The sequence below is a fragment of the Ascaphus truei genome, chromosome 15 (genome assembly GCF_040206685.1).
Source record: "Ascaphus truei isolate aAscTru1 chromosome 15, aAscTru1.hap1, whole genome shotgun sequence".
Classification (NCBI taxonomy): domain Eukaryota; kingdom Metazoa; phylum Chordata; class Amphibia; order Anura; family Ascaphidae; genus Ascaphus; species Ascaphus truei.
This window is the reverse complement of record NC_134497.1, coordinates 44201225-44228727: the sequence shown is the minus strand read 5'-3', so window position 1 is coordinate 44228727 and position 27503 is coordinate 44201225. Positions and strand designations below refer to the sequence as shown.

Here is a 27503-nt window from a genome sequence, read left to right as displayed (position 1 = left end):
GTGACAATATGCATTGTGTTGCTCAGACCTTTTATTATGAAGAAGACATGAAATAGTTGTGAGTGTGGGTGGTTTTCCATAGGTGGTTGAGTGTGTTTGTGTGTCTGGCATGACAGTGAAGGGGAGGTGTGGGGCAAGCGGAGGGGGGGTTTGCGGCATACGGGAGGGTTTGGGGTGTGGGGGGGGGTCATGTGGGGGGTGGGGTGGTGTGGTGTGCGGTTGAGGGGGGGAGGTGTGGGAGTGTGTAGTGTGGGTCAGGTTGGTGGTGTGGGGGGTGAAGGGGGAGGGAGGGGAGGTGAAGTTGGGGGAGGGGAGGTGAAGTTGGGGGAGGGGAGGTGAAAGGGGGAGGGGAGGTGAAGGCGGGAGGGAGATGAGGTGAAGGGGCGGGTGAGGGAGGGGAGGTGAAGGGGTTAAGGGAGGGGAGGTGAAGTGGGAAGGGAGGGGAGGGAGGGGAGGTGAAGGGGGAGGGAGGGTAGGTGTAGGGGGGAGGGAGGGGAGGTGAAGGGGGGAAGGGAGGGTATGTGAATGGGGGAGGGAGGGTAGGTGTAGGGGGGAGGGAGGGGAGGTGAAGGGGGGAAGGGAGAGAGGGTATGTGAATGGGGGAGGGAGGGAGGGTATGTGAAGGGGGAAGGAAGGGAGGGTATGTGAAGGGAGGTTGGGAGGGGAGGTGAATGGGGGGGAGGGAGGGGAGGTGAATGGGGGGAGGGAGGGGAGGTGAATGGGGGGAGGGAGGGGAGGTGAATGGGGGGGAGGGAGGGGAGGTGAAGGGGGGGAGGGAGGGAGGAGAGGTGAAGGGGGGAGGTGAATGGGGGGGAGGGAGGGGAGGTGAAGGGGGGGAGGGAGGGAGGAGAGGTGAAGGGGGGAGGTGAATGGGGGGGAGGGAGGGGAGGTGAAGGGGGGAGGGTGGGGAGGTGAAGGGGGGAGGGAGGGGAGGTGAATGGGGGGTGGGAGGGGAGGTGAATGGGGCAGAGGGAGGGGAGGTGAAGGGGGGCAGGGAGGGGAGGTGAAGGGGGGAGGAGGGGGTGAAGTGGGGGGGAGGGAAGGTGAAGGGGGGGAGGGGAGGTGAAGGGGGGCAGGGAGGGGAGGTGAAGTGGGGCAGGGAGGGGAGGTGAGGGGGGAGGGAGGGGAGGTAAAGGGGGGGGAGAGATGGGAAGTGAAGTTGGAGGGAGGGGAGTTGAAGAGGGGGAGGGAGGGGAGGTGAAGAGGGGAGGTGAAGGGGAGGAGGGAGGGGAGGTGAAGAGGGGGAGAGAGGGGAGGTGAAGGGGGGGAGGGAGGGGGGCTGAAGGGGGGAGGGAGGGGAGGTGAAGAGGGGGAGGGAGCAGAGGTGAAGGGGGGAGGGAGGGGAGGTGAAGGGGGGAGGGAGGGGAGGTGAAGTGGGAGGGTTGGTCCCCGATGGCTCGGGCTGCTCCCCTGTCTGGCCGCTCCCCCGCTTTCTTCCAGGTGGTTGAGGCGGGACGCACCAGGCGCAGGGGTTTGAGGCGCAGGGGTGTTCGGCGGCAGGGGTGTTCGGCGGCACAGGTGTTTGGCGACAAGGGTGTGAGGCGGCAGGGGTGCGAGGCGGCAGTGGTGTGAGGCGGCAGGGTTGTTTGGCGGCAGGGTTGTTTGGCGGCAGGGGTGTTTGGCGGCAGGTGTGTGAGGCGGGAGGCGCAGGGGTGTGAGGCGGTGTTTTTTACTGACTTACCTGGGCGGGAGGTGGCGGCGGCTGGTGCACATCGTGTAGTAGGCAGTCTTGGAGAGGAGCACGCGGTATGAGGGTGGTGTGTGTGTGTAAGAGTGGGTCATACTGTTAGACCACACAGGCCAATGAGAGCCATGGGGGGCGGGTGGGCTGACGGAGCAATCTGATTGGCCAGAGGCTGAGTGACAGGCCAACGGACCATACTGCTGCGGCCAAGTTTATTCGAGCATTTGCCCGTTCTTGGCCGCAGCAGTAGCCTGGCGTGCACCCGAGAGTGACGGGCGCGAGCCGAAGCAGCGGAAGAGCGCCCTCCAATCGGGGCGCTCTCCCAACCGCTGCCGGGTCCGCCGGGTCCCCCGGAACCCCCTGCCGCCGTCCCGCGATCGCGGGACACCAGGGGCTCCCTCGGGGAGCCCTGGACGCGCGTGCAGGGGGCGCACGCTCCCGAAGACGCGTGACCGCGCGTCTATGACGCGTGACCGCGCGTCTATGACGCGCGGCACGCCGAGGGGCGGCCACTAGCAAGCCGGGAAATCTCCCGGCTTGCGGATCTGGCCGCAGTGCGATAAACTGTGTCGCCACTGTAAGCACAGTCAACATACAATGTTAAAATTTTTTTATATATATATATATATATATATTATCTTTCTTTCCTTTTGCAGGGTGACTATAATACGTTAAAGGCCGATGTAGCAAATTCCACTCCACAGATGTCCTCTTCTGATATTGAACTTAACGCCGAAGATTTTGTAGTGGATGTAAGTATGTCATCTATTTTCATGACAAGATGTTAAAAAAAAAAAGAAAGAAGAGGTCAACTTTTAACATTTTTTAAATAAATTCTGGAGTTTTAAGCGTTTCCGTTTCAGCCAGGTCAGAGGGTTATGATAACTAGGTGGAAGTTAGTCTTGTACTTAAAGAAAGGGACGGGCAGAAAGGTATACTAGCATCAGAATTTCAAACGGTGCCGTTTTCTGAACAAATTAAAGCAGCTGCAAATGTAAGGGGTTCAGTTCCGAGGACCCCTGTGCTTCCCGAGGTACAGGCCGCCAACCGTAGCACCGGCACATCCCGGTTATTTAATCCCGCTATCACCCGGGCCAATAGAAAAGTCCAAGGAGATGGTCCTGGCTTCATCATGGCGCTGGTGATGCAGGAGATTTTACCTCCATGTTGTTTCCCCTCAATGACACTGTAACGGCGCTACCATCCGCGGGGGTGAGGGGGGGAGGCCAGAGTTGGAAATCGTTGACTCTCTGGCAAACAGTCATCATGTGACCGCTACGACCCCTAACCCGGAAATAAAAGAGGAGGCCACATCTTCCGTTTCCCTGCACTACAGGTCTGCAGGACGAGGTCTACTCTGGAAAACGATCATGCCTTTGGTATCACGTGGTCACTACGTCATGTGGGCCCTGAGGTGCTAGAACCCATGCCATAGCCGCTACAATTTGCGGCATTCACAGGGTTAAATCTGTTGCTCGTCTACGTTTAATGTATTTTTGCAATGTTGCATTTTTTAATTAAATTGCTTGCAAATCTAAAACTGAAATGTCTTTGTTTTAATTACTGTAGGTTATTCATTTTAATTACGGAATGAAAGATCCATTCAAAGAAGTGTACTTGTACAGCAAGGCCGACCCGACAAAGGCAAAAAATATCCGGCAATATCCGGTAAATGTTTTCAGTATGCGTATGGCCGTCACTTTCTATTACTAGGGGAGAAAATCTCTCTCGAATATTGGCAGGTAGATTTTGAAAATATGATTACAAATATGAGATCCTTTCTGTTCCAAATGAAGTATCCTGGAGTCAGATTTCATTTCTTTGCAGTTCCAAACTTTTAGTTTTTCTGGGTATACAGCTTGATATACAGCAGGCATGTGAATGGAGAACCTTCAGCTTGGCTGATAATGATTCCGGCAATACATTCTTTATACCTCTTTTCTGGCTAGAGGCTAAGTGTGTTTTTCATTTCTACAAAGACTAAGGAGCCTATGTTATTAACTTCGATAACTAACTCATCGAGGATTTTGAGCACTTCCCGAACGATTTGGCAAGGTTGCTATTCAGAAAGCTCTGATAAGTTGCCAAACTCGTTCGGGAAGTACATTTCTCCGAGCGGTCTCGCGCCTGCTCAAACTCACCGAGCGGGAGCTGACAAACATCTCCATCTCTGATGTTTTTCAAAAATGACGCTATTGTAGTAGCTCCGATGAGATAATCTCACTATTTCAGAGCTCCGATTATTACAGATCTCATCTCGCTACCCCAAGGGTGGAGAGAAGGGATTTGAGAGTGACACTTTCAATTTTTATTTTATTTTTCCTACATCAGATTGAAGCTGTGAGTCTCCGGAGCTCTAATGCCCAGCTCCGGAGACCCCCGGCTTAAATCCTATGCAATAAAAATACATTTACAGGCAGCTTCATTACCTTAGCGGCTAACCGCTAAGTTAATGAAGGGATAAATAATAGTGCCCAGTTTATTGTTGGTAGCGGGAGGGTAGCAGGAGGAGTAAATCCCTTCATTACCTTAGCGGTTACTACTGCTATGGTAATGAAGGGGTGAACCCCACCCACTACCCACCCAGTAGGCATAAACACCCACCATGGGCCAAATACCACCTTCACCCACCCCGCTACCCACAATAAACATTAAACATTAAACATTAAAACACAATACTACTGTAGCGCCAATGTACCCATTCACTGCCAGTGTGGTTACCTACAGTACTTCTGCGGCCAGCTTCAGTCTCACACTTACCCGTCTTGTCCCGCGGCTTTTTTCGGGCTGATGCCAAACTTGGCCACGTGCCAGCCGCATCTTCCCCGCATCCTTCCCCTCCCCTCGCAACCTCCGCCTCTGCTTCTCCGGGTCCCCCTCTGCTTCTCCGGGTCCTCCACATCCCCTCTTACCCTGCCACCACCTTCGGGGAACCCTGGCACGCGCGCCACGCGCACACGCACCCTGGCACGCGTGCCACGTGCGCACGCACCCTGGCACGCGTGACTGCGCATCAGTGATGCGTGGCACGCGTCGGCAAAAACACAAACCAGCCGCGTCTGCCCGCACATTGCGGTGGCGGCCGCTGAAGACTCAGATCGGCCGCCACTGTATGCCCTCAATGGGAGCAAAGATAACCCCAATGGGAATGAATGGGCACCCCCTCTACCCCAACACATACAGTATAGTAATGGACAAAATTACTATTATCCAGATAATTTGCCCATTTAAAATAAAACATTATCCAGCCAGCATAAAGTAAATAAAAGTTATTCTTACTCCTGCCAGGATGAAGGGCGTCCTCATCACTGTCCTCCACGTCCTTTGTGGGCAGCAACAGCACAATAAAAAAAATAATGACCACTTACCCCTTAATCACCTTTGCGGTTAGTAACCATTATAGAAATGAAGGGGTTAACTCCCCTCAACTGCTATCCACCCGGGAGTCCTAACCCCTGGGCAACTACCCCCCCCCCCCCCACACTATTGATTGGCATAGTGGTATATCATGATTAGCCACTATGACAGTCAATGGGCAACCTAAAAAAATAATAATACAGCACCAAAAAGACACAACAATAAAAAAAACAAGCACCTACACAACCCAACAATTAAATAAACCAAGCACCTAAACAACACAACAATTAAATAAACCAAGCACCTAAACAAAACAACAATTAAATAAACCAAGCACCTAAACAACACAAATTAAATAAAAACAAGCACTATAAATACATAACAATGAACTAGAAACAAGAAACAAAAATACAAAACATAACAATTAAAAACAAGCCTTTGCCAAAAAATGCATTGCATGTCACTGTATTTAAATCCATAGGGCGGATGTTGTCCCGTCGGCATCTTAAGCTCAGATGAGACGGGACAGGCCTAATATTAAGTAACGCCATATGGTAAAGCATCCAATCAGATTAGATCTGTACCATCTGACACTCAAATGTGACATCAGAGGCTTTATATAAGGCCTGCCCCGTCTCATTTGAATTTAAGAAGCAAACGGGACCACATCCACCCTATGGATTTAAATGGATTACAATGGACAGATGAAGATACAGATGAAGAAAGAATAAAGAAGATGGTGGACTTACCGGCTGTTAGTCATTGTGTCGAGTGTCAAGAGGGTCATTGTGTCGAGTGTCAAGAGGTTCCTGCTTACCTGATGGACTCGGAATCGGATGGTGAAGACGTCAAAAGTAAGAGAAACATTGATTGCATTTTTTTTCAGTGCATATTTTTTATTTTTGTTTTTATTTAACTGTGTTTTTTATATTCTTGTTTTTTTTACGGTTTAGTTTTTCTAATTGTATTTTTTGCATTTTTTGATGCTTTTTTTCTAATTCTGTTTTTTAATACTTGTTTTTTATAATTGTGTTTTTTTGATGCTTGTTTTTTTTAGGTTGCCCATTGACTGCCAATGTAGAAAGTATGCGGAACAGGCAGCACTACCATATTTTCCATAATGACCAATGTGTATTGACAGAACTAGATAGAAACAATACAGCATAATGCAATGGGAAATACAGGATAAATAAAAGCACAGGCTTTAGCCTGAAGGAGGGTGGTGGAAGGAAGAGAGAGGGGGTGGGTATGGTCATTACACAGACAAGGTGAGGAGGTGAAAATAACAAACAAATGGAAAGAGAAATTTGAAGGATAATGCAGTGGTGTAAGGATCCGCGCTGCGGGTATACCCGCTTCCAGCGCCTCCTTACCTCTGTTGCATGCCGCCCAGGCTCCCCGGTGGTGTGCCTCGCTCCTTGCGGCTCCCTCTCCCGCTGCCCCCACACTTCCGGGTCATGCGCGTCACCCCTACGGGCGCGCGAGGACCCAGGCTGCCATTTACTGGCGCCTGACTCCTCCCCCGATGACGCGGCGCACTCTCCATTGCGCTTCCCTGCCTCTTCCCTGTCTGGTCCGCCCCCTGGCCCATCTCTCCCATCAGCCTCTTCCCCAGGCCGCTCCTCCGCTCCTCCCCTTGCTATGACAAGCCCCAGGTTCCCAGTCTCCTTTCCCCTGTCAGGCCCTCCCTCGGGCCGTTCCTCCCTTCCTCCTCTTGCTCCGATAGGCCCCAGCTTCCCAAACACTTCCCTCCTATCAGGTCTTTCCTCTATCCACTCCTCCGTTTCTCCCCTTCCACTGACAGGTCACAACCCCCTATTTAGTCTCCCCTCACCATTACCTCCTTGCTCTGCATAGCTTCTGTACATTGGTGCTGTCTGCTGTTGCTTGGCCCCTTTTGTCTTTCAGTCCCTGTTCCTGTCCCTGGATATTCTGCTGACCTCCCTGGATATTGACCTTTGGCTTTGAACTTCGTTTATGCTGCTCTCTGGTACCCTTGGATTTGGCTTTGGACTCTTTACCTTGCAGACTTCTATATCCCTTGGACACGGCTTACGGACAATCTACTTCGCTGCTCTCTCCACTCCACAACCCAGGCTTACGGACACTCTACTGCGCTGCTCTCTCCATTCCACGACCTTTGGCTTATGGACTATACCTACCACTGCTGGAGTTGGCAAGTACGGTACTCTTTCTATTGTAGTTACCCGGACCATCTACGCTACTTCCACACTCCGGCCGTGCCCCCGTTTACTGTTAAGTGTGTGGTATTATCCCTTTCCACCTCAGTCCCGGGGTCTCGTCTGGCTTGTGGGCAGGCTGAGCGTTACATTATGCAGAGCCCAACAGACTCAGACCCCCCCTGAGGTGGAAGATACCCTAACCACCACCTCCAAACACTTTACCTTTTTGGACAACCAGGTTACTGCACTTAACCAACAGGTTGCTACCCTAACCTCTCAGATTCCCCAGCTTAATGTCTCCAGCTCCGTTATCCCTCCCACTGTCTCCCGTGAAGGAACGGGCTCTTCGGAGTTACGTATCCCTACGCCCATAAATATGCGGGGGATCCACTTGGATGCCGTGGTTTTTTAAATCAGTGCTTGATACAATTCGAACTGCCATCCTCTCGCTTCCCCACGGATCGTACCAAAGTAGCCTATGTTTTCTCCCTTCTTACTGGGGATGCCCTGGCCTGGGCTTCACCTATCTGGGAGCTGAAGCCTGAACTCACCTACAACTTCCCTAACTTTAAAAGAGAATTCCGTTTAGTCTTTGACACCCCGGGACGTAGTGATATGGCTGCTTCATCCTTGTTCCACATTACTCAGGGTCGGAGATCAGTGGCACGTTCCGGACTATCGCGGCTGAGACTGATTGGAATGATGGGGCACTCTCCGCGGCGTTCTGGCAGGGACTTTCGGAATCCTTAAAAGACGAGTTGGCGGCTCGTGAAAGGCCATCCTCACTGGAGGCCCTAATCGCTTTGTGCATCAGAGTGGATCAGAGACTTCTGGAGAGGCGGGCTGAACGTCAACGTCTTCGTCCTTCTGTTTCTATATCATCTAATTCCAGATCTCCTGCTCCTGTTCTACCAGCATTAGAAGCTCCGGAACCCATGCAACTGGGCAGTCATCTACTTCCTTCCATGAAGAGGTTACGTTGGGGAAACGAAGGCCTGTGCTTCTATTGTGGATCTCCTGGGCACATCCTGCTGCGTTGTCCCTTGAGGCCGGGAAACGCCAACGCCCAGTGAGGTACGAGGGAATCTCTCTGGGTACCATCTCCTCTTTTCCCTCTCCCGCACAGGTCCTTCCCAAACGCCTCCTACTGCAAGTTCTTCTCAAGTATGCCAGCACCCAAACTCCCGCTCGGTCCTTCCTCGACTCTGGTTCCGGAGGGAATTTCATTCACCGGGCTTTTGCTGTCCAGCCCAATATTCCACTCTGGAAGAAGGCCTTTCCAGTCGAATTGGAGGCTATCGATGGACGACCCCTGCAGCCAACCTTTATTTCTTTGGAGACACTTCCTATTGAGCTTTCTATGAAGGACGGACATTTAGAGCTCATTTCTTTTGATGTCATCCATTCCCCTTCGGTTCAAATCATCCTGGGGTTACCATGGCTGCAACTACACAATCCCATCATTGATTGGACTGCTGAGTTTCCCGTACAATGGAGATCCTCCCAGGCAGAATCCTCTTCTCCGCCCTCTGCGGTACTGGCCATTTTGGAGACCCGTTCCCCGCAGGGCGCCACCTTAGCAGATGTTTATTCGGAGTCCCAGGATGTCTTCAGTAAGGCCAAATCCGAAGAGCTTCCCCCTCATCGCTCTTTCGACTGCCCGATTGACTTAATTCCAGGTGCCACTTTTCCTAAAGCCAGGTCATATCCATTGTCCCTGCCTGAAACAGAGGCCATGTACGAGTATAACACAGAAAACCTTCAAAAAGGCTTCATCCGGAAGTCCACCTCTCCCGCCGGAGCAGGATTCTTCTTTGTAAAAAAGAAAGATTGGATGCTTCGCCCGTGCATCGATTTCCGTGATCTAAACAAGATCACCATCAAAAATCGCTACCCTTTGCCTCTTATCCCGGAGCTCGTCGATAGGCTACAAGGAGCGATGATTTTCTCCAAACTCGATCTACGGGGGGCTTATAACCGGATTTGCATCCGCAGTGGAGACGAGTGGAAGACCGCGTTTAACACGTGCAGCGGTCACTATGAGTACCTGGTGATGCCGTTTGGGTTGTGCAATGCCCCTGCAGTCTTCCAAGACTTTATGAACGAAGTTTTTCGTGATCTCTTGAATTCTTTTGTAATTATCTACTTGGATGATATCCTTTACAAAAAAATATACAAAAAAGATACTAGATGACACTCAAACACTCTATCAAACCTTAAACGGTGCAGTGAATAAATATAGTGACAAATAATCAAAATAATGTGCCGTGCAATAAGGTGATAAAAGTATATAAACACTCAAACCCTTGGAGGACTGTTTCAAGGTCCACAATGAAAGCACAAAAAAGAACCAGGGGAGCGAAGAAACCTGAAAACAAAAGCACCCTTTTGGACAGCACTCGTTGTATTTGATAGTGTAAAGATGAATGATTTAAAATGTAATCTTTTAATTCAACTAGTTAAAATAATTGTCAAAACATTAGAACCAAAAATCCAACTGACATTGGTGACAAAACACAAAAAACAGACAACATTAATTAGTCCTTAAACTGCAAACTAGGTGGTTGATCAAAATCTAACCAGACTGACTAATGGCAGAGAAGAAACCCATATATGAGAGTAAACCTCCTAGTGCAGCAATAAAAAAGCTTAAAAAGCCTGTGTAAATAAAACAGGTAACATGGGACTGATCTTACACATGTATATACCTCTTGAAGATACTGGGTATATAGTAGATGGATGTTGACTCACTGCCTAAGTGATGACAGTAGTGTATATTGGGCACAAGAGCTCACAAAGTGTGATAACTGGCTCTGGGGCACGGATCTAGTCCGTATCCAGTTATAGCCCCTTAATAAAATGTGCGATATAAAGCAACGAATATACTGCAGTGTGACAACAAACAAACATAAAAGAGGGAATGGTTTGATGCAAACAGCAGACGTAAATCAGCTGCTGTTATAAGGCAGAACAAAACAAGGAGGGGTGAAAATATACACACAGTTCAAAACACCCTCACTGCAGCAGTGTTATATCCACAAAACCAACATCATGGTTGTGGAAGCTGATTAATCCTGCAGATGGTAAAATACCATTAAGTTTGTTCCCCCATATTAGAGTATATACGGTACCTTCTGTGAGTATACAGAGCCGTGCGATAGTACACACACGTGCAGCTAGATTATAGCTCCAGTGCCAGCATAAATGCCAATAGGGCTCAGTGATGCTGCAGCTTACACAAAAATGCTCATAAAGTATACAATCCCTTGGTTAAGTGTATACATTACCAATTAACCACTCGAGGTACCTCCTAGCAAGCAAACCGGCACTTAGCAGTGCCTCTCACCCTCTAACCGGCATGTGAGCGTCATGGTGGGAGGCGGCTACAGGACTGACGTCATGACGCTCACATGCCGGTTAGAGGGTGAGAGGCACTGCTAAGTGCCGGTTTGCTTGCTAGGAGGTACCTCGAGTGGTTAATTGGTAATGTATACACTTAACCAAGGGATTGTATACTTTATGAGCATTTTTGTGTAAGCTGCAGCATCACTGAGCCCTATTGGCATTTATGCTGGCACTGGAGCTATAACCGAGCTGCACGTGTGTGTATTACCGCACGGCTCTGTATACTCACAGAAGGTACCGTATATACTCTAATATGGGGGAACAAACTTAATGGTATTTTACCATCTGCAGGATTAATCAGCTTCCACAACCATGATGTTGGTTTTGTGGATATAACGCTGCTGCAGTGAGGGTGTTTTGAACTGTGTGTATATTTTCACCCCTCCTTGTTTTGTTCTGCCTTATAACAGCAGCTGATTTACGTCTGCTGTTTGCATCAAACCATCCCCTCTTTTATGTTTGTTTGTTGTCACACTGCAGTATATTCGTTGCTTTATATCGCACATTTTATTAAGGGGCTATAACTGGATACGGACTAGATCCGTGCCCCAGAGCCAGTTATCACACTTTGTGAGCTCTTGTGCCCAATATACACTACTGTCATCACTTAGGCAGTGAGTCAACATCCATCTACTATATACCCAGTATCTTCAAGAGGTATATACATGTGTAAGATCAGTCCCATGTTACCTGTTTTATTTACACAGGCTTTTTAAACTTTTTTATTGCTGCACTAGGAGGTTTACTCTCATATATGGGTTTCTTCTCTGCCATTAGTCAGTCTGGTTAGATTTTGATCAACCACCTAGTTTGCAGTTTAAGGACTAATTAATGTTGTCTGTTTTTTGTGTTTTGTCACCAATGTCAGTTGGATTTTTGGTTCTAATGTTTTGACAATTATTTTAACTAGTTGAATTAAAAGATTACATTTTAAATCATTCATCTTTACACTATCACATACAACGAGTGCTGTCCAAAAGGGTGCTTTTGTTTTCTAGTATTAATGTTGTTCTCTCTCTCCCCTTATTGCACCGTTGTATACATCACATATATATTTGAGGCAGATGCGAGGGTTCCCTTTCTCTTCCCCCTTCCCTAGAGTATACGAGCGAAGATACCTAAAAGAAAATATATGAAACTACCATAGTGCAGTTAACGTTAACAAAACACAGCAATGGCAGAGCTCTCAATAGCATATAAGACACGCTAATCAGAAAAACAAATGTCCATCTATAGATGTCCAATTCGCAATCAGGAGCAAAAATAGGAGGTAGCGATACGATCCAGAAGTGAAACACAGAGCCAAAAATTAAAATACCAATAACATTTATACGACACTGGTAAAAATTAGAGGCTTACAAGATTCCATATGGTTTACAGCATAGGTGTAGGGGTAAAGATGTTAGCCGAGTCGCGTTCTCGGGATCTCTGCACACCGCCGCTGTATCCACTGGTCTCCGTCCTGCACCGCTGCTCGGAGCCGATACGTCACTTCCGGCTCTTCCAACACTCGAAGAAGACGTCACAGGAACTCCACAGCAGACTCTCTTCCTCTGGATGTTACGCTGAGGGTTACGCTCTACGCATTTCGCCATGCAGAATGACGGCTTCGTCAGGAGTAGCTTTAACCCTTATATGGATACTATATATACCCTCTATGTTCACAGTGACCTTTCCTCCTATAGGTCAACAAACAATTACAGCTAAATTGGAAATTGGCTATGTGGGCCCTTCCCAGATTAGAAATATCTCAAAACAGTTTTATACAATTCATTTAAAATGCAACTTTAGACTTTAATAAAATATAACTAACACCTTTGATCTTCCTTTACAATATAAGGATAGACATTTATAATAACAATAAAATTATAGTAAAATTGTACAACAACACAGAAATAAAATACTACAAATATTTTTTATACAAATAATCATATATATCCCCTATCTCTCTCAATAAAAGGTAAAAGAAACGACGATGGCTGAATCTCAAAAATAAGAAAATATAAGAAAAGATACACAATTAGTACAAAGTAATACAATACTAGTACATGTTGTCATTTAGACCTTTATGCCTACTAATATTTAGTTCATATACACTCCCATATATCTCATTGTTTGAGAGCTCTTTATAATGAGTGGCATGATTCTACAGGAAAGCACTTAGTTCAAAATTCACATTTAGACCTAGTGGTATGAGTGATTTTAATGTGAAGATCCAGAAACTTTCTCTCTTTTTCAGAGCAACGTTTCTGTCCCCACCTCTCCAATGTGGCAGTACTTGTTCCAATATTGTAAATTTGAGGCCTGATGTATCTCCATTGTGTTTTTGAATAAAATGGTTTGATAAATAATGTGTGGTAACACCTCGTCTCACATTGCCAATGTGTTCAAGTATGCGAGTTTTGACTGCCCTTGAAGTTTGACCTACATACTATAACCCACAAGGGCAATTGATGAGATATACAACATAGTCTGATTTACACGTTAACAGTTGTTTAATTTGGAACCTTTGTCCTGAGATGTTAGAGACAAAACCAAATTTATCATCTGACCTATGTTTGCATACCGTGCATGTAGTACAGCCGAAAAAAACTTTTGTTTGTGTTAACCATCTATTACCTTCTTTTAATACTTTAGGTAAAGCACTCTGGGCTAATTTATCTTTGAGTACTTTTGCTCTTTTAAAAATTACAGTTGGTTTTTCAGGGACAATATCTCCTAATACGGGATCATCCTTCACAATGTGCCAATGTTTTTGAATAATTTTGGATATTCTTTCCGATTGTCTGTTATAATTCGTCAGAAAAGAAAATGCAAAATTCCTCTTTGATCCTACCTTCTTTTTCTTATACAGTAAATCTTTTCTATCTAAACACTCTGCTTTATGTAAAGCATCATTAATCATCATATCATCATAATCCTTTTCTTTGAATCTGTCCTGTAGGAAGGCTGATTGTTTATGAAAACAACTGACATCTGAACAATTCCTCCTAATCCGCCTTATTTGTCCATAAGGGACATTTTGCAACCATTTTGGATGGTGACAGCTGGCAGTGGATATATAGTTGTTAATGTCTACACCCTTAAAGAAGGTTTGTGTCTTTATAGACCCGTCTTCAATGAAAATCGTCAGGTCCAAGAAATTCACTCTTTCCTGACTATATTCACAATTGAATTTTAAATTCAATAGATTATCATTGAGATAATGGGTAAATCTTATCAGACTTTCTTCATCCCCTTTCCAGATGAATATTATATCATCTATGTATCTTCGCCATAGGCACAAGTTCACACCCAGCTCTGCAATGGTCCATATATGATCTTCCTCCCATGCTCCCATAAGGAGATTTGCATAGCTGGGTGCAAACTTTGTGCCCATGGCGGTACCACATTTCTGTAAATAGTATGTCCCCTCGAACATGAAGTAGTTGTGTTCGAAAATGAACTTTATGCCATCAAGGATGAAATTGGCTTGTTCTCCAGGCATTTCCGAGTCTTTCGCCAATGCTCTGTCAACTGCCTCATGTCCGTCTCTGTAGTTTATACAAGTATATAGTGAGGTGATATATAACAGGTTACTAGAAAACATCCCTCTTCCCATATTTGTTTGTCTAAGATGCGCAAGATGTCTGTCGTATCTTTAAGATATGATGGAAGTTCTGTAACATATCTTTGCAAATATGTATCTGTTTAAAAATATTTCTAATCTGGGAAGGGCCCACATAGCCAATTTCCAATTTAGCTATAATTGTTTGTTGACCTATAGGAGGAAAGGTCACTGTGAACATAGAGGGTATATATAGCATCCATATAAGGGTTAAAGCTACTCCTGACGAAGCCATCATTCTGCATGGCGAAACGCGTAGAGCGTAACATCCAGAGGAAGTGAGTCTGCTGTGGAGTTCCTGTGACGTCTTCTTCGAGTGTTGGAAGAACCGGAAGTGACGTATCGGCTCTGAGCAGAGGTGCAGGATGGAGACCAGTGGATAGAGCGGCGGTGTGCAGAGATCCCGAGAACGCGACTCGGCTAACATCTTTACCCCTACACCCATGCTGTAAACCATATGGAATCTTGTAAGCCTCTAATTTTTACCAGTGTCGGATAAATGTTATTGGTATTTTAATTTTTGGCTCTGTGTTTCTCTTCTGGATCGTATCGCTACCTCCTATTTTTGCTCCTGATTGCGAATTGGACATCTATAGATGGACATTTATTTTTCTGACTAGCGTGTCTTCTATGCTATTGAGAGCTCTGCCATTGCTGTGTTTTGTTAACGTTACCTGCACTATGGTAGTTTCATATATTTTCTTTTAGGTATCTTCGCTCCCCTGGTTCTTTTTTGTGGATGATATCCTTATCTTTTCCAAGACCCTCGAGGAACATATTCTCCATACCAAGATAGTGCTCTCTCGTTTACGGGCCGACAAGCTCTATGCAAAGATGGAGAAGTGTGTTTTCCATCAATCCTCAAATACCTTCCTGAGATACATCGTCTCGGATCAAGGGTTCTCCATGGATCCAGAGAAACTCAATTCTGTACTTGAATGGCCACAACCTAACTCCTAGAAGGCGATCAAGCGTTTCCTCGGCTTCGCAAATTATTTTGGAAATTTATTGCTGGGTTTTCTACCTTGGTAGCACCTATTACGGCCCTTACCAAGAAAGGGGCCGATCCTTCCTCTTGGCCATTGGAGGCCAGCCGGGCCTTTGATTCTCTTAAGAAGGCCTTTGTCTCGGCTCCCATTCTGCGACATCCCGTCCCCACCCTCCCCTTTACCTTGGAAGTTGACGCCTCCGACGTGGGAGCCGGTGCGGTTCTCTCTCAAAGAACCACCCCTGAAGATAAACTACACCCCAGTGGTTTTTTTTTCTAAAAAAAATTCTTCAGCAGAAATAAATTACGACGCGGGGAACAGGGAGTTGTTGGCCATCAAAATGGCACTACAAGAGTGGAGACACCTTCTGGTGGGTACCAAGGAACCCATTCTGATCCTGACAGACCACAAAAATCTATCTTACATTGAAGGTGATCGCCGCCTTGGTCCTCGTCAAGCTCGTTGGGCGTTGTTCTTCTCAAGGTTCAACTTTACCATCTCATATATTCCTGGGACAAAGAATATCAAAGCAGATGCGTTGTCCCGTCAGTTTATCACTGAGGAGAAGTCACAGGAGGTTCCGGAAAGTATTCTGTCCCCCCAATTGTTTATCTCTGCTGCCTCTTTTGACATACTGGATAAGATTTTGGAGTCTCAAACACAGGTCCCCGAAGGGCTAGAAGTACCTGATGGTCGCCTTTACGCAGCGCCACATTTTAATTCCAAAATTCTTGAATGGGGTAATTCCTCCAGATCTGCTGGCCATCCCAGGTTTAAGAGGACTATGGATCTCATTCGGCGAACTTTCTGGTGGCCCAATATGATAAAAGACATTAGAGCTTTCACCTCCTCTTGCCCAGTCTGCGCACAAAACAAATCTGTCCGTCAAAAGCCTTCTGGTCTCATACAACCTCTCCCGGTCCCAGACCGTCCTTGGAGTCACATTGCCATGGACTTCATCGTGGATCTTCCCCCGTCTAATGGTGCTGTATGACGACTATTCTTGTAATTGTGGACAGATTCTCCAAGCAAGCTCATTTTATTCCACTCAAGGGACTACCCAATTCCAGTACTTTGGCGGATATCTTTGTAAAGGAGATTTTCCGTATTCATGGCGTCCCGTGGTCCATTGTCTCGGATCGGGGAACTCAATTTCTTTCTAAATTCTGGCGTGCGTTTTCCCAGAGGTTGGGCATTACCCTTCTGTTTTCCTCAGGCTACCACCCCCAAATGAATGGGCAAGCTGAACGCATGAACCAGTCCCTTGAACAGTATTTGCGTTGTTTTTCTTCTGATTCCCAGGATAATTGGGCTGAGTTACTCCCTTGGGCAGAATTCACGATTAACTCTCTAAAAAACGGAGGACTTCCGGTATGGCGCAAGAGCAGTGAGGCACGATCCTAATTTGCTCCGTTGGCTCCTGAGGAGAAGTGCAAAGTAACTGCTAGAAAAATCAGAAAATTACCCACAACAAAATACCACCAGAGAAGGGGTACATCTGGACTTCAATATATGGAAAAATATCTATCCAAATCAAAAGAGATGACCTCAAAATCCCAAAAGACAGACAAGAGGGACAAGAAGAAAGAAAATCAGAAAATGGCCGACAGCCACGAGGGTCAGGGATCTAAGCCTTTGTATGCAGGTTTCCTGTGTTTTACGAACTATGTAGTAGACTGTGACGCCCCAAATACCCAAAGTCAACCCTTAAACATAGACTACAACACAATAGCTAAAACGGTTGTGAAAGAACTCTTACCTAAATTGGAGGCAAACTCAGCAGAGATCAAACAAGGTATTAAAGATCTCAGAAGTGACCTCGCACTGCACGCCGGCAGAGTGGAGGAGGTAGAGAACAGGGTGAGCGCTACGGAAGATACCCTGGGATCTTTAACAAAAAACCTGGAGGAACTGCAGAAAAAAAACAAAATACTCGAGGAAAAGATGGACGATCTCGAAAACCGCTCCAGGAGAAACAATTTAAGAATCATCGGAGTTCCTGAATCACTCAGACAAAATGATCTCCTTCACTTCTGTGAAAAATGGCTGCCTGACAAACTCAAGATCACAAGCAAAGACCTCAGCCTAAAAGTCGAGAGAGTACACAGAATGGGCCAAATAAAGGAGAACCAAAACTCCAAACCAAGACCCATAATTGCAAAGTTACTAAACTATAACGATAAAGTTAATGTCATCAGAGCTTTCATGGGCCTGCAACAACTTGAATACGAAGGGAAACGGCTGATGATATTCCAGGACTTTTCTATGCTGGTCTCCCAGAAAAGAAGGGAGTTCGGGAGAGTTTGCACCACGCTATACAACCAGAAAAGAAAATGCCTGCACCTTCATCTAGATGCCCGGAGAGCCGCTGGAGTAAAATCTCGACTGGCGGCACGACGAGGGCGAGGAGAACCCTGCCCCCGATGAGAAGGATGCCCTCTTCCGACCCGAGATACTCCCCGGCGACCGGCGAACCTCCGCTGAAGTCATGTCCTGTCCCCGGCAGGATGCCTGAACACCATGGAGGCCATGGGAGTGACGTGCTCCTCCCTCTACCACCACCACTCACTTAACAGCCCGGTGATCCGAAACTCCGGGAGATCGGGACGCCTGGGCATGGGCCCCGCCTCCGCCTCCCCCCCCCCACGGACGAGAGAGCCCGAAGTGTCAGGTACTTGACGGGGTCGGGTGAGTGCGGCGGTCTCCGGGGTCTTCCGGTTGGCCTCTGTGGCCCCCCGGGACCGTCCCCGGCCCTCCTGTCTCCACCCTGGTGCCCTCGTGGGCCAGCCGCCCTGCCATCCCCTTGCCAGGACAGTCACAGATGCCCCGCTATGACGGAGGCGAACTCGGGCCGGGTGGGGGGTTGGGGTGGGGGTTAGACGAGCTCGTACCTTGCCCATACAGGGCAAAAGAACTACCTAATCACCCTCCGAGACTGTGCATCCCCCCAATCCCTATCCCCATGGCAGACATAATCCCTGTTTCACCCTCCCATTGACTTCCTCTCCCCACCCAACCCCCCCCTTCCCACCTCCCCCCCATCCACACACATATATATACCCCACCATACGCCCATGCCCCCCCCTCATCCATCCACCCACCCCCCCCATACATCCACACCCTCCCCCCATCCACTCACCCCCCCCCCAAGGTGCAATGAGAGCAAAAGGAAACTGCTATTGATGTTAACCCGCGCACCCATCCTACCTACTCCCCAGCCACTCACACCCCTTCCCTACCACTAACCCTCCCTCCCCTTCAAGCCCCCCAATGCCCCTCCACCAGTCAATCCCTCACCCCTCTAACAAACCACGGATGTGTTGGCTCAAATAGATGCAAATAATTGTGAAAGAAATGTACAAAAGTTATTGCAAGCAGTACAGTGATACAGATGCAAGGGTAAATGCTAAGGATACAATGAGAGTAAAAGATAATTTTTACCTGTGTCTACCCTCACAGCCCCCCCCCACCACACCCCCCCTCACCATTACCCCCCTCCTCACCACCACCTCCCCTCCCCCCCCACCAATCGTAACAATATGTACACCACGGTCATTTTACTCTGAATAGACGAAAAAAGAAAATGTGAAGAAACCGCACCAAAATGTCACTGTAACCAAGGCACTGTCATAGGTATATGGTGAAATGCAAAAGATGCTAGGGGAACAAAAGGAAATCTTTATTTGTGTCAACACCTGTATCCCCCCACCCAACCCATTCCCTTACCCACACCACTACCCCCCTCTACCCATCATAACCCCCCTCCTCACCACCACCCTCCCTTCCCCCCCGACCCACCCTAATAATATATATATATCACTGTTATACTATTCTGAATAGATGGGAAAAGAAACTGTGAAGAAAACGTACCAAAGTTACTGTAACCGCTACAATTAAATGGAAAAAAATGCTAAGGGAACAAAAGGAAACCTGTACCTGTGTCAACCCCTCCACCCTCCCATCCACCCCCCCATCTACCCCCCCCATCCACACCCCCATCCACCCCATTTCCTCCTCCCCCCCTCCCCCAAAACGCAAAGGGAGCAAATGGAAAATGATACCAGCGGTACACATGGTTCCCCCCTCCCCCTCACCCTCCTCTTTCGCCCTCCCCCCCCAATCTTGCCCCCCCTGCCCTACCCCCCCCCTAATTTCCCTACCCGTCCCCCCACGAAGAAACCCCAAACGAACTCCAACACCTCAGAATGGGTAAAAAATAAAAAAAAACCTTATGTCTGGCGCATTAATATTAGAGGTAATAAAGTCTCCCACGGAGCACGGTAGCACTAATAAGAAAAAGAAGTAACAAAGGAGGAAGGAATGTTGCCATCCTCTCTGGATAAAAGTGAAGTACAATACACGATAAAGTTGATAAAGTTCAGAAATGTTAATGTTAAGTTCCAAGTTAAGGATCTCTCTTCTAATATGGGGAATTCTATATTACCCAAAAATAATAGGGAAAGCCTAAACCTAAAAATTAGGAATAAAGATAAAGGGGGTGAAATCAACAGATGGAAAAAAAAGGTAACATTTGAGATAACAAAAGAAACACTGCATAAATGCCAGTAAAAATAGCTTCCTGGAATGTTAAGGGACTAAACAACCCCATCAAGCGTAAAAAAGTGTTAAACTACTTAAAAAAAAAGAAAGTAGATATTGCATTTCTACAAGAAACGTACTTAGACATTAAAGAATCTACGAAACTACAAAGGGACTGGGTGGGACAGTGTGTTTTCTCCCCGGCGATTCATAAGAAAGCAGGAGTCGCCATTCTAATTAAAAAACATATTCCAGTGGAGATCATTTCGACAGAGTCAGACGCAGCAGGCTGGCTGATAATAACAAAAATTAAAACAGCCGAGAAAGAGTATGTCCTAGGTAATATCTATGGCCCCAATGACCACAATCCAATATTTTTCCGAGATCTGATACAAAGAATCCTAAAGTATAAAGGTACCAATTTGATACAGGGAGGTGACTGGAACGCGGTCCAAGACATATTTATGGACAGATCTGGCCATAAGAAGGGTGCTCCACCCTCAAATATACAAACAAAAAACATGACGCAAATAAAAGATGCCCTAGGCCTAGTCGATGTGTGGAGGACCTTTAACCCTACAGAAAAAGAATACTCCTTCTATTCTAGTGTCCACGCGACCTTTTCAAGAATTTATAGTTTTCTAACTAGCGAAGGGCTACTAAACAAGATATCAAAAGTAGATATTGGAGAAATTGTAATCTCAGATCATGCCCCCATCTTTATAGAAATTGAAATGAATATAGATATGAAAAGCCCAAACATTTGGAGATTCCCAAACTATTTAGCAAAAAGTGAAAAATTCAGAGAATTCCTGCAAAATAAGTGGAGAGAGTTTGAAATTGATAATGAAGCCCACAAAACGGAGCCAATATTATTTTGGGAAACCTCAAAAGCAGTCATGAGAGGTCAAATTATCTCATACGTTAGAAGGTTCAAGAGGGAAGCCAACAAAGGCTTTAATCTGGTAAGCAAGGAGCTAAAAGAAAAGAGGCTGGGGCGCTCCCTATTTATTCAAGCTTGTAATACTGCCTGTGGGGTAATGTATAACCAAAGAAAGGGTAGTGTATACTTGCCCTTGTTGTTTTCTGCAGCTGGACCAGTAGAGAAGATAAAGCCCGGAATCTTCTTGTAGCAGCAGTGGAAATGGAGGGTTGGTCAGCGCACGGGATTTTGCTCAGAGATTGAGATAAAACAATGAGAAACACGGAATTAGTGTTTTGAGTAGGCAAACAGAACAATGAATAGTTAAAAAATTATTTAAAAAATTCAAATTGTGTGGTTGTTTAACAGTTTGTGTGTAATGCGGCAATGCTGTTGGAGATAAATATGTGATAGTGCTAACATCAATTGTGTGTATACAAGACTGGAACTATAGAGCGTATAACTCGACTTGGGGGTAAGTAAAATAAATAGATATGGGTGACTGGCGGGCTTCTATATGCTTGGATGGCCTGCTGTTGATCAGGGGTTAATGGGGTAATGCAACTGGCTCGCAGAGTCTAATGTGCAGTCCTTCCCGCAGGGAGTACTGCCAGAAAAGCGGTGGATCTGTTAGCTTTCTCACCCTCCCAATGGAGGCAGTATGTGAGTTGCTTCTCTCCCAGGTGCCCAAATTGGAAAAAATGGGCCGAACTCGGTGAGTAAGCAGATAAGATTTATTAAAGTGCAAAGACAGTAAAATAACACTCACGATACAGTTTAAAACAGCCCAGCGTCAGCCCGATCCATCCGGTGGTATCCTTCTCTCCAGTGTGACTCCCGCGATCGCGTCCGACGGCGGGACCGGAAGAAGAGGTCTTCCCGGATGTCAGCAGGCTGGCTGGGTCCTTCACTCAATGGGCTCCGGCAGGGAACTACGTGTTTCGCAGTAATGCTTCGTCAGGTTCCTGCCGGATGCCCTACATCTTCCCTCTTTATAGGCAAATAGCTAATTGGTTGTTTGATTGCAATCAATTAGTCCTATTGCAATAAAATAGTTAATTGAAACCTTTATTCTTTATTGGGTCTGGGACTGTTGTCCAGTATTGTTTAAAATAGATTCTTAGTTAAAATTCTAAGTGGTAGGAGTAATAATATACGCAGTAATGGTGATACTAGCAATAATAGTATATCAGGTGATTATGTGCACATGATATCTATTCTGTAATCAAAATCTGTAGGATCCTCTTGTTACATAAATGTAACGGGTATTCCCTGTGAATACAGACGCTACTACCTGCTGTGCAACCTGTGTGGCTCTCAGGAGCCTAAGCCTCCGCTTGGGGAACCTGGGGTACATACATATTATACATCTTACAATGATGCAGCGCCTCCACCTGCGATGGCTGCCACCAGAGGGGAAGTAGTTCCTCGCAGGACAATACACAATGACCACATAGACAGCTTGTATATATATAACTAATGACTTTACTACATGCAACAACGAATTTAACCACAATATCTTACATAACCGGTGCTCCTCTCTAGAGGAGCCACGTATGGCGTCACGCAGGACGCTAACCTCTATGCGCCACGGCGGACGCTACCACCTCTAGGCGTCACGGCGGACGCTAACCTTCCAAAGAGTGATCCCACCCTGTGTCCAGTAACCCCCACCCAATGTCTCGCACTCCCAGGTCATATACCAATGTGTGTGTGTGACTGCGCAGCCACTATGTCTGGTGATAGGCCTGGTTGGTGCACGTGAGTTGTGGGTTACCTGCCCGGGCTCCAGCCACGGGTGCCGCTATATCACTGGGGTTGGATCCGCCGGGATATCCTCCTACGCGTGGGGTGAATTCCAGCGCGGATAATATCACCATACAGCTCCGCACCGTCTCTACCTTAGTTAGGGTCTGTCTGCTGCCAGTAGGCCACAGTCACGCTAGCTGGGCCTCCGTGGAGATAGTCCAGCTCCCTCTTAGCAATCCGAGCAATGTCCGTGATACCCTCCTAGCAAATATATAATGGGGCAGGGTCCCTAACCTAGGGCCTGTCCCTACAATACTCAGCTAGGATGACTCAGGTCTATCTGGGGCCTGGGGGATTTGCTGGCCTAGTGCAGAGAGTCACAGACCCCTGCACCCTACCTCCTTCCCCTAGCTGCTCCAGTCCTCAACTGCTGCGTGCAAAAACCCCGCGAAATGTATCCCTTTCTGCAAGCAGGGAGCTCCTGTAGCCGTATTGGCTCCCTGGCGTCACACGGGGTTCCCTAAGGCTCATGGGATCTGTAGTCCCTGGCCAATCCCTTCCCCTAGTTGGCTAGGCTTCGCGGGCTTTATTAGCTCCCTTCTGCGCATGCGCGAGCTGCCTAGGGCGTCCTTACTCACCGGCCGCCGGGACCCCAGCAACGCGATTGCGGCCTCGGCAACCGGCCCGATCGCGTCCCCGGCAACCGGCCCGACTGCGTCATGGCAACCGGCCGCAACAACCAACAACACGCGCTCGCATACCAGAAGGAGGAGGTGAGTGCGCAAGGGGGAACATGGCTACATCCTCCCCCTGGTAAAATCCCCAACGTCCTCGCTTGGGACACCGTGAAATACAACTATATACAAAAGTTATATAATGAAAATGGCGTAACAAAACTTAGCACATGCATGATTCTACACAATATTACACAATTCTGCGAGCATCACAATCACAGATTGGATCTTGCTCCGAGAACACTGCTGAGCCTCATAATGGGGTGCCCCATTTGATCGTAGGTGACCCGAGTTGGAGGGTACCGGACTCGTTGGCTCCGTCGGAGTTATTCTTCTGCGACTCCCTCGGGGGAGTAGTACACATAGTCCTGAGGCTCAGCCTCTTCCCTTGAGGGGAGAATTGTCTCTGTAGGTACAAAGCACGGGCTCTGTGGATCCAAAGGCTGGCCTGTTGGTGCCACCTTAGTAGGCATTGGCCTACGGGGCCAATGTTTTTTAATTAGAATGTCACAATCTTACAGATCCATTCTTCTTCCTTACTACCACTATGGGTGATGCATAAGGACTCCACGACTCTGTCAGTATTCCAGCTGTCTCCATTTCCTTCAGGACGTTCCTTACATCATCCACATCCCTGGGGGCGATACGACGAGAGCGTTCACGGAACGGAGTGGCGTCACTCAGCCTAATAGTGTGTTGGGCGCTGCGACTGCGGCCCACATCCATCTCGCTGGTGGAAAATACTGTTCTTCTTTCATTCAGCTTGACCGTCAGTCAATCCGTCCACTCAGTTGGCAGCGTCGAGTCTCTGAAGTTGAAGTCCAGGTCGACTAACTGCTCACCTACTGCAGTGGCGTTCACCTGGGGCACTGTTTCTACCGGGCTGACGGGATATATGCTGCCCAGACTTTGTCCTACATCAATGTCCATTGAAAATGGAGAGATATTTTGAACATACACATAGGTTCGGAGAGGAATTCGGGTCGTCCACTCTCTCACTTCAGGTATTACCCTATACCCTCTCTGGATCTCTTCCTCAGGGTCACTCTCCAGAGAAAACAGATGATCGGTCTCATCCCGATCCGGATAACAGCACCAGACGGCCAGGCGTTGCACTCCCCCTGGTGAAATGGTCGTCAGCCCGCGTTGACCATTGTAGAGGTCCCTGGTAGTACCCAGATTGCAAATCGAGCACACTAAACCATTGGCTCCCGTTTAGAGCATTCAGGATCTCTTCAATACGAGGGAGATTGTATTGATCGGGTACCGTACGATTATTCAGAGTTCCATAATCGACGCACAATCTTACAGATCCATTCTTCTTCCTTACTACCACTATGGGTGATGCATAAGGACTCCGCGACTCTGTCAGTATTCCAGCTGTCTCCATTTCCTTCAGGACGTTCCTTACATCGTCCACATCCCTGGGGGCGATACGACGAGAGCGTTCACGGAACGGAGTGGCGTCACTCAGCCTAATAGTGTGTTGGGCGCTGCGACTGCGGCCCACATCCATCTCGCTGGTGGAAAATACTGTTCTTCTTTCATTCAGCTTGACCGTCAGTCGATCCGTCCACTCAGTTGGCAGCGTCGAGTCTCCGAAGTTGAAGTCCAGGTCGACTAACTGCTCACCTACTGCAGCGGCGTTCACCTGGGGCACTGTTTCTACCGGGCTGACGGGATATATGCTGCCCAGACTTTGTCCTACATCAATGTCCATTGAAAATGGAGAGATATTTTGAACATACACATAGGTTCGGAGAGGAATTCGGGTCGTCCACTCTCTCACTTCAGGTATTACCCTATACCCTCTCTGGATCTCTTCCTCAGGGTCACTCTCCAGAGAAAACAGATGATCGGTCTCATCCCGATCCGGATAACAGCACCAGACGGCCAGGCGTTGCACTCCCCCTGGTGAAATGGTCGTCAGCCCGCGTTGACCATTGTAGAGGTCCCCGTGACGCTCTAAGACATATACTCGGTTGCACTCTTCTCTCAGTACAGGATCCAGGAGAGTATTGGCCATTGGCAGTTCATTGGTCTCTTTCAAGTAGGCTCTGATTACAGCTCGTACTATATCAGTATTTGTCCCCAAGATGACCGGGTACTGACACTGTCCTTGAGGCTTTGGGCACACCATTGCCTCCACATGCATGGGATGTTTCTTGCCGGTATTCAATTGAAGTATCTCCAGTTGAACGCTCACAATCCCATCGATGGGGTAATCTTCATTGCTCAACCCCCTCACCTTCATATGTTCCGCCGACCGCAGGGGACAATGCTTAAGGTGTTGGGCGTAGAATTGCCGGTATATTATGGTCACTTGGGACCCGGTGTCCAATAGAGCAGTGGCATAGACTCCTTCTACTGCCACACTCACGATGGCAGAGGGGCCCACCTGACAGTAACCATCTCCGACCGGAGTTCCTTCGCCTGGGCTCAGGTCAGTAGGGGCTTCGGGAGGCGCGGGGGTGGCCTCAGTGGTCTTGGCTTCTGGGGTCTGTATTCGACAGATCATAGTCCTAGCCGAGCTTCCTTTACGGGGCGTTTCCTTTTCTTGGGTGACTCCATTAGGACACTCTCTAGAGAAATGGCCTTTCTGTCCGCAGCTATAGCAGACGACGTCTTTAAGATCCAGTCGTCTTGGGTAAGTGGGGGAGGATCTCCCCGAAGCCCGGCCTTTCGTTGAGGGCGTCTTGGGTGGCGCATCTTCCTCTTTGACAGGTGTCTTGATCCGGCGAGCGGAGGCTCCCGGGGTGTCACTGGCCGGGGGATCTCTGACCTTGGTGCCTGCCTGTATGCAGCTTGGTATAGGCTTCATGCCCTTTGACGATCCCCAGAATGTCCATGAAGGTAGGGGGAGGCCCCTCCATTAGTGAGCACCTGATCATGATCACGATGTGATGCGTGGGAATGGCCCCTCGGAGGAACTGCTTGCGCCGATATTCGTCCATCTCTGAGGCTATGATGAGGCCGCAAGTTCGCAATTTCCACAGGACCAGCTGGATTCGTTGAAGGAAGTCTGACAGGTCTTCTTTCTCCTTCTGTCGGAGACCGTAATATTTGAACCACAGCTCACTCTCCTCTTCATCTTTGCCATAGATCTGGACTAACAAGTCTACCATCTGATGAACAGAGAGATCAGGGTCTTGGTCGCGCTGTGCACTGACCATGGTGGCCGCTGGGGGTCGTAGGCTTTCCAGGATTCTCTGACGTCTGACCGTTTCAGAGCAGGGCCATTCGTCGATCACCTTGAGGGTGTGTTCCTTCCAAGAATCGATGCTTTCTTCGCCTGTGGGGACAGGAACCATTCCTGAAAACGCCTTCAATTTCCTATAATTTTGGGCTTGGGCGGACGTAGTTATTGCTTCCACAAGCTGCGGGAATGTCACTCCTAGCAGGGAGCCGCCACTGTCTAAGCCACTGGCTATCCCCGCTCGCTGCCTGTTAGGGGTTGGGGTGAAGCTGTTCGCTAACCGGTTAGGAACCGGTGATGTTGGCGGACTACCGGCCCAGCTGGTGGCCCCTTGCCTAGCATCAGAAGAGAAGGTCACTCTGGGTAGGGATATGTCTGAGCGGATGGGTGTACTGGCGGCTATATCTCTGTCGTCCCAACCCTCATGTCTGGGAAGTGAAGTGACGTGACTGGAAACGGTTCCAGGGTAAATTAGAGGGCACCCTTGCGGTAAAGTCTCTGGTAGATACACTACTCGTGGGCCTCTATCAGGGGGTATAGCTTGTTCAGTGGCCAGCAATAGGGTGTTCTCTTGCCGGTCAATGTTATAGTGCTTGCTGATGAGGCGGGCGCCCGCCAGACCAGGTAATGTCCTTACTGAGCTGCAGACAGTAAACATGGAGACATCGGCAGGTACCCCGTCTACGGCGACTACGTGTCACAGAAGCTCTCCTAGCTTTTCGGCCCAGTCGGCCACTTGTTTGGGCGTGAGCGCAGACATGCTGACTGACAGGGTAACGTTAACTACTAAGTAGGGCACCCCAGGACTATCTCAGCAGCGCCTCCAATTGTAACGGGTATTCCCTGTGAATACAGACGCTACTACCTGCTGTGCAACCTGTGTGGCTCTCAGGAGCCTAAGCCTCCGCTTGGGGAACCTGGGGTACATACATATTATACATCTTACAATGATGCAGCGCCTCCACCTGCGATGGCTCCCACCAGAGGGGAAGTAGTTCCTCGCAGGACAATACACAATGACCACATAGACAGCTTGTATATATATAACTAATGACTTTACTACATGCAACAACGAATTTAACCACAATATCTTACATAACCGGTGCTCCTCTCTAGAGGAGCCACGTATGGCGTCACG

General features: G+C 48.0%; 1 protein-coding gene across 4 annotated transcripts in view; it reads left to right on the top strand.

The window, feature by feature from the left end:
* The window catches only part of LOC142466888 (deoxynucleoside triphosphate triphosphohydrolase SAMHD1-like), a 349482-nt gene that overhangs the window by 296938 nt on the left and 25041 nt on the right, over positions 1-27503 (top strand). For 3 of the 4 annotated variants that reach the window (XM_075572471.1, XM_075572473.1, XM_075572474.1), the window contains 2 exons: positions 2341-2436; positions 3254-3352. In XM_075572471.1, the coding sequence (XP_075428586.1) occupies positions 2341-2436; positions 3254-3352 (195 nt within the window). The remainder of the gene's footprint in view (positions 1-2340; positions 2437-3253; positions 3353-27503) is intronic. The other variant, XM_075572472.1, reaches the window with a different exon arrangement.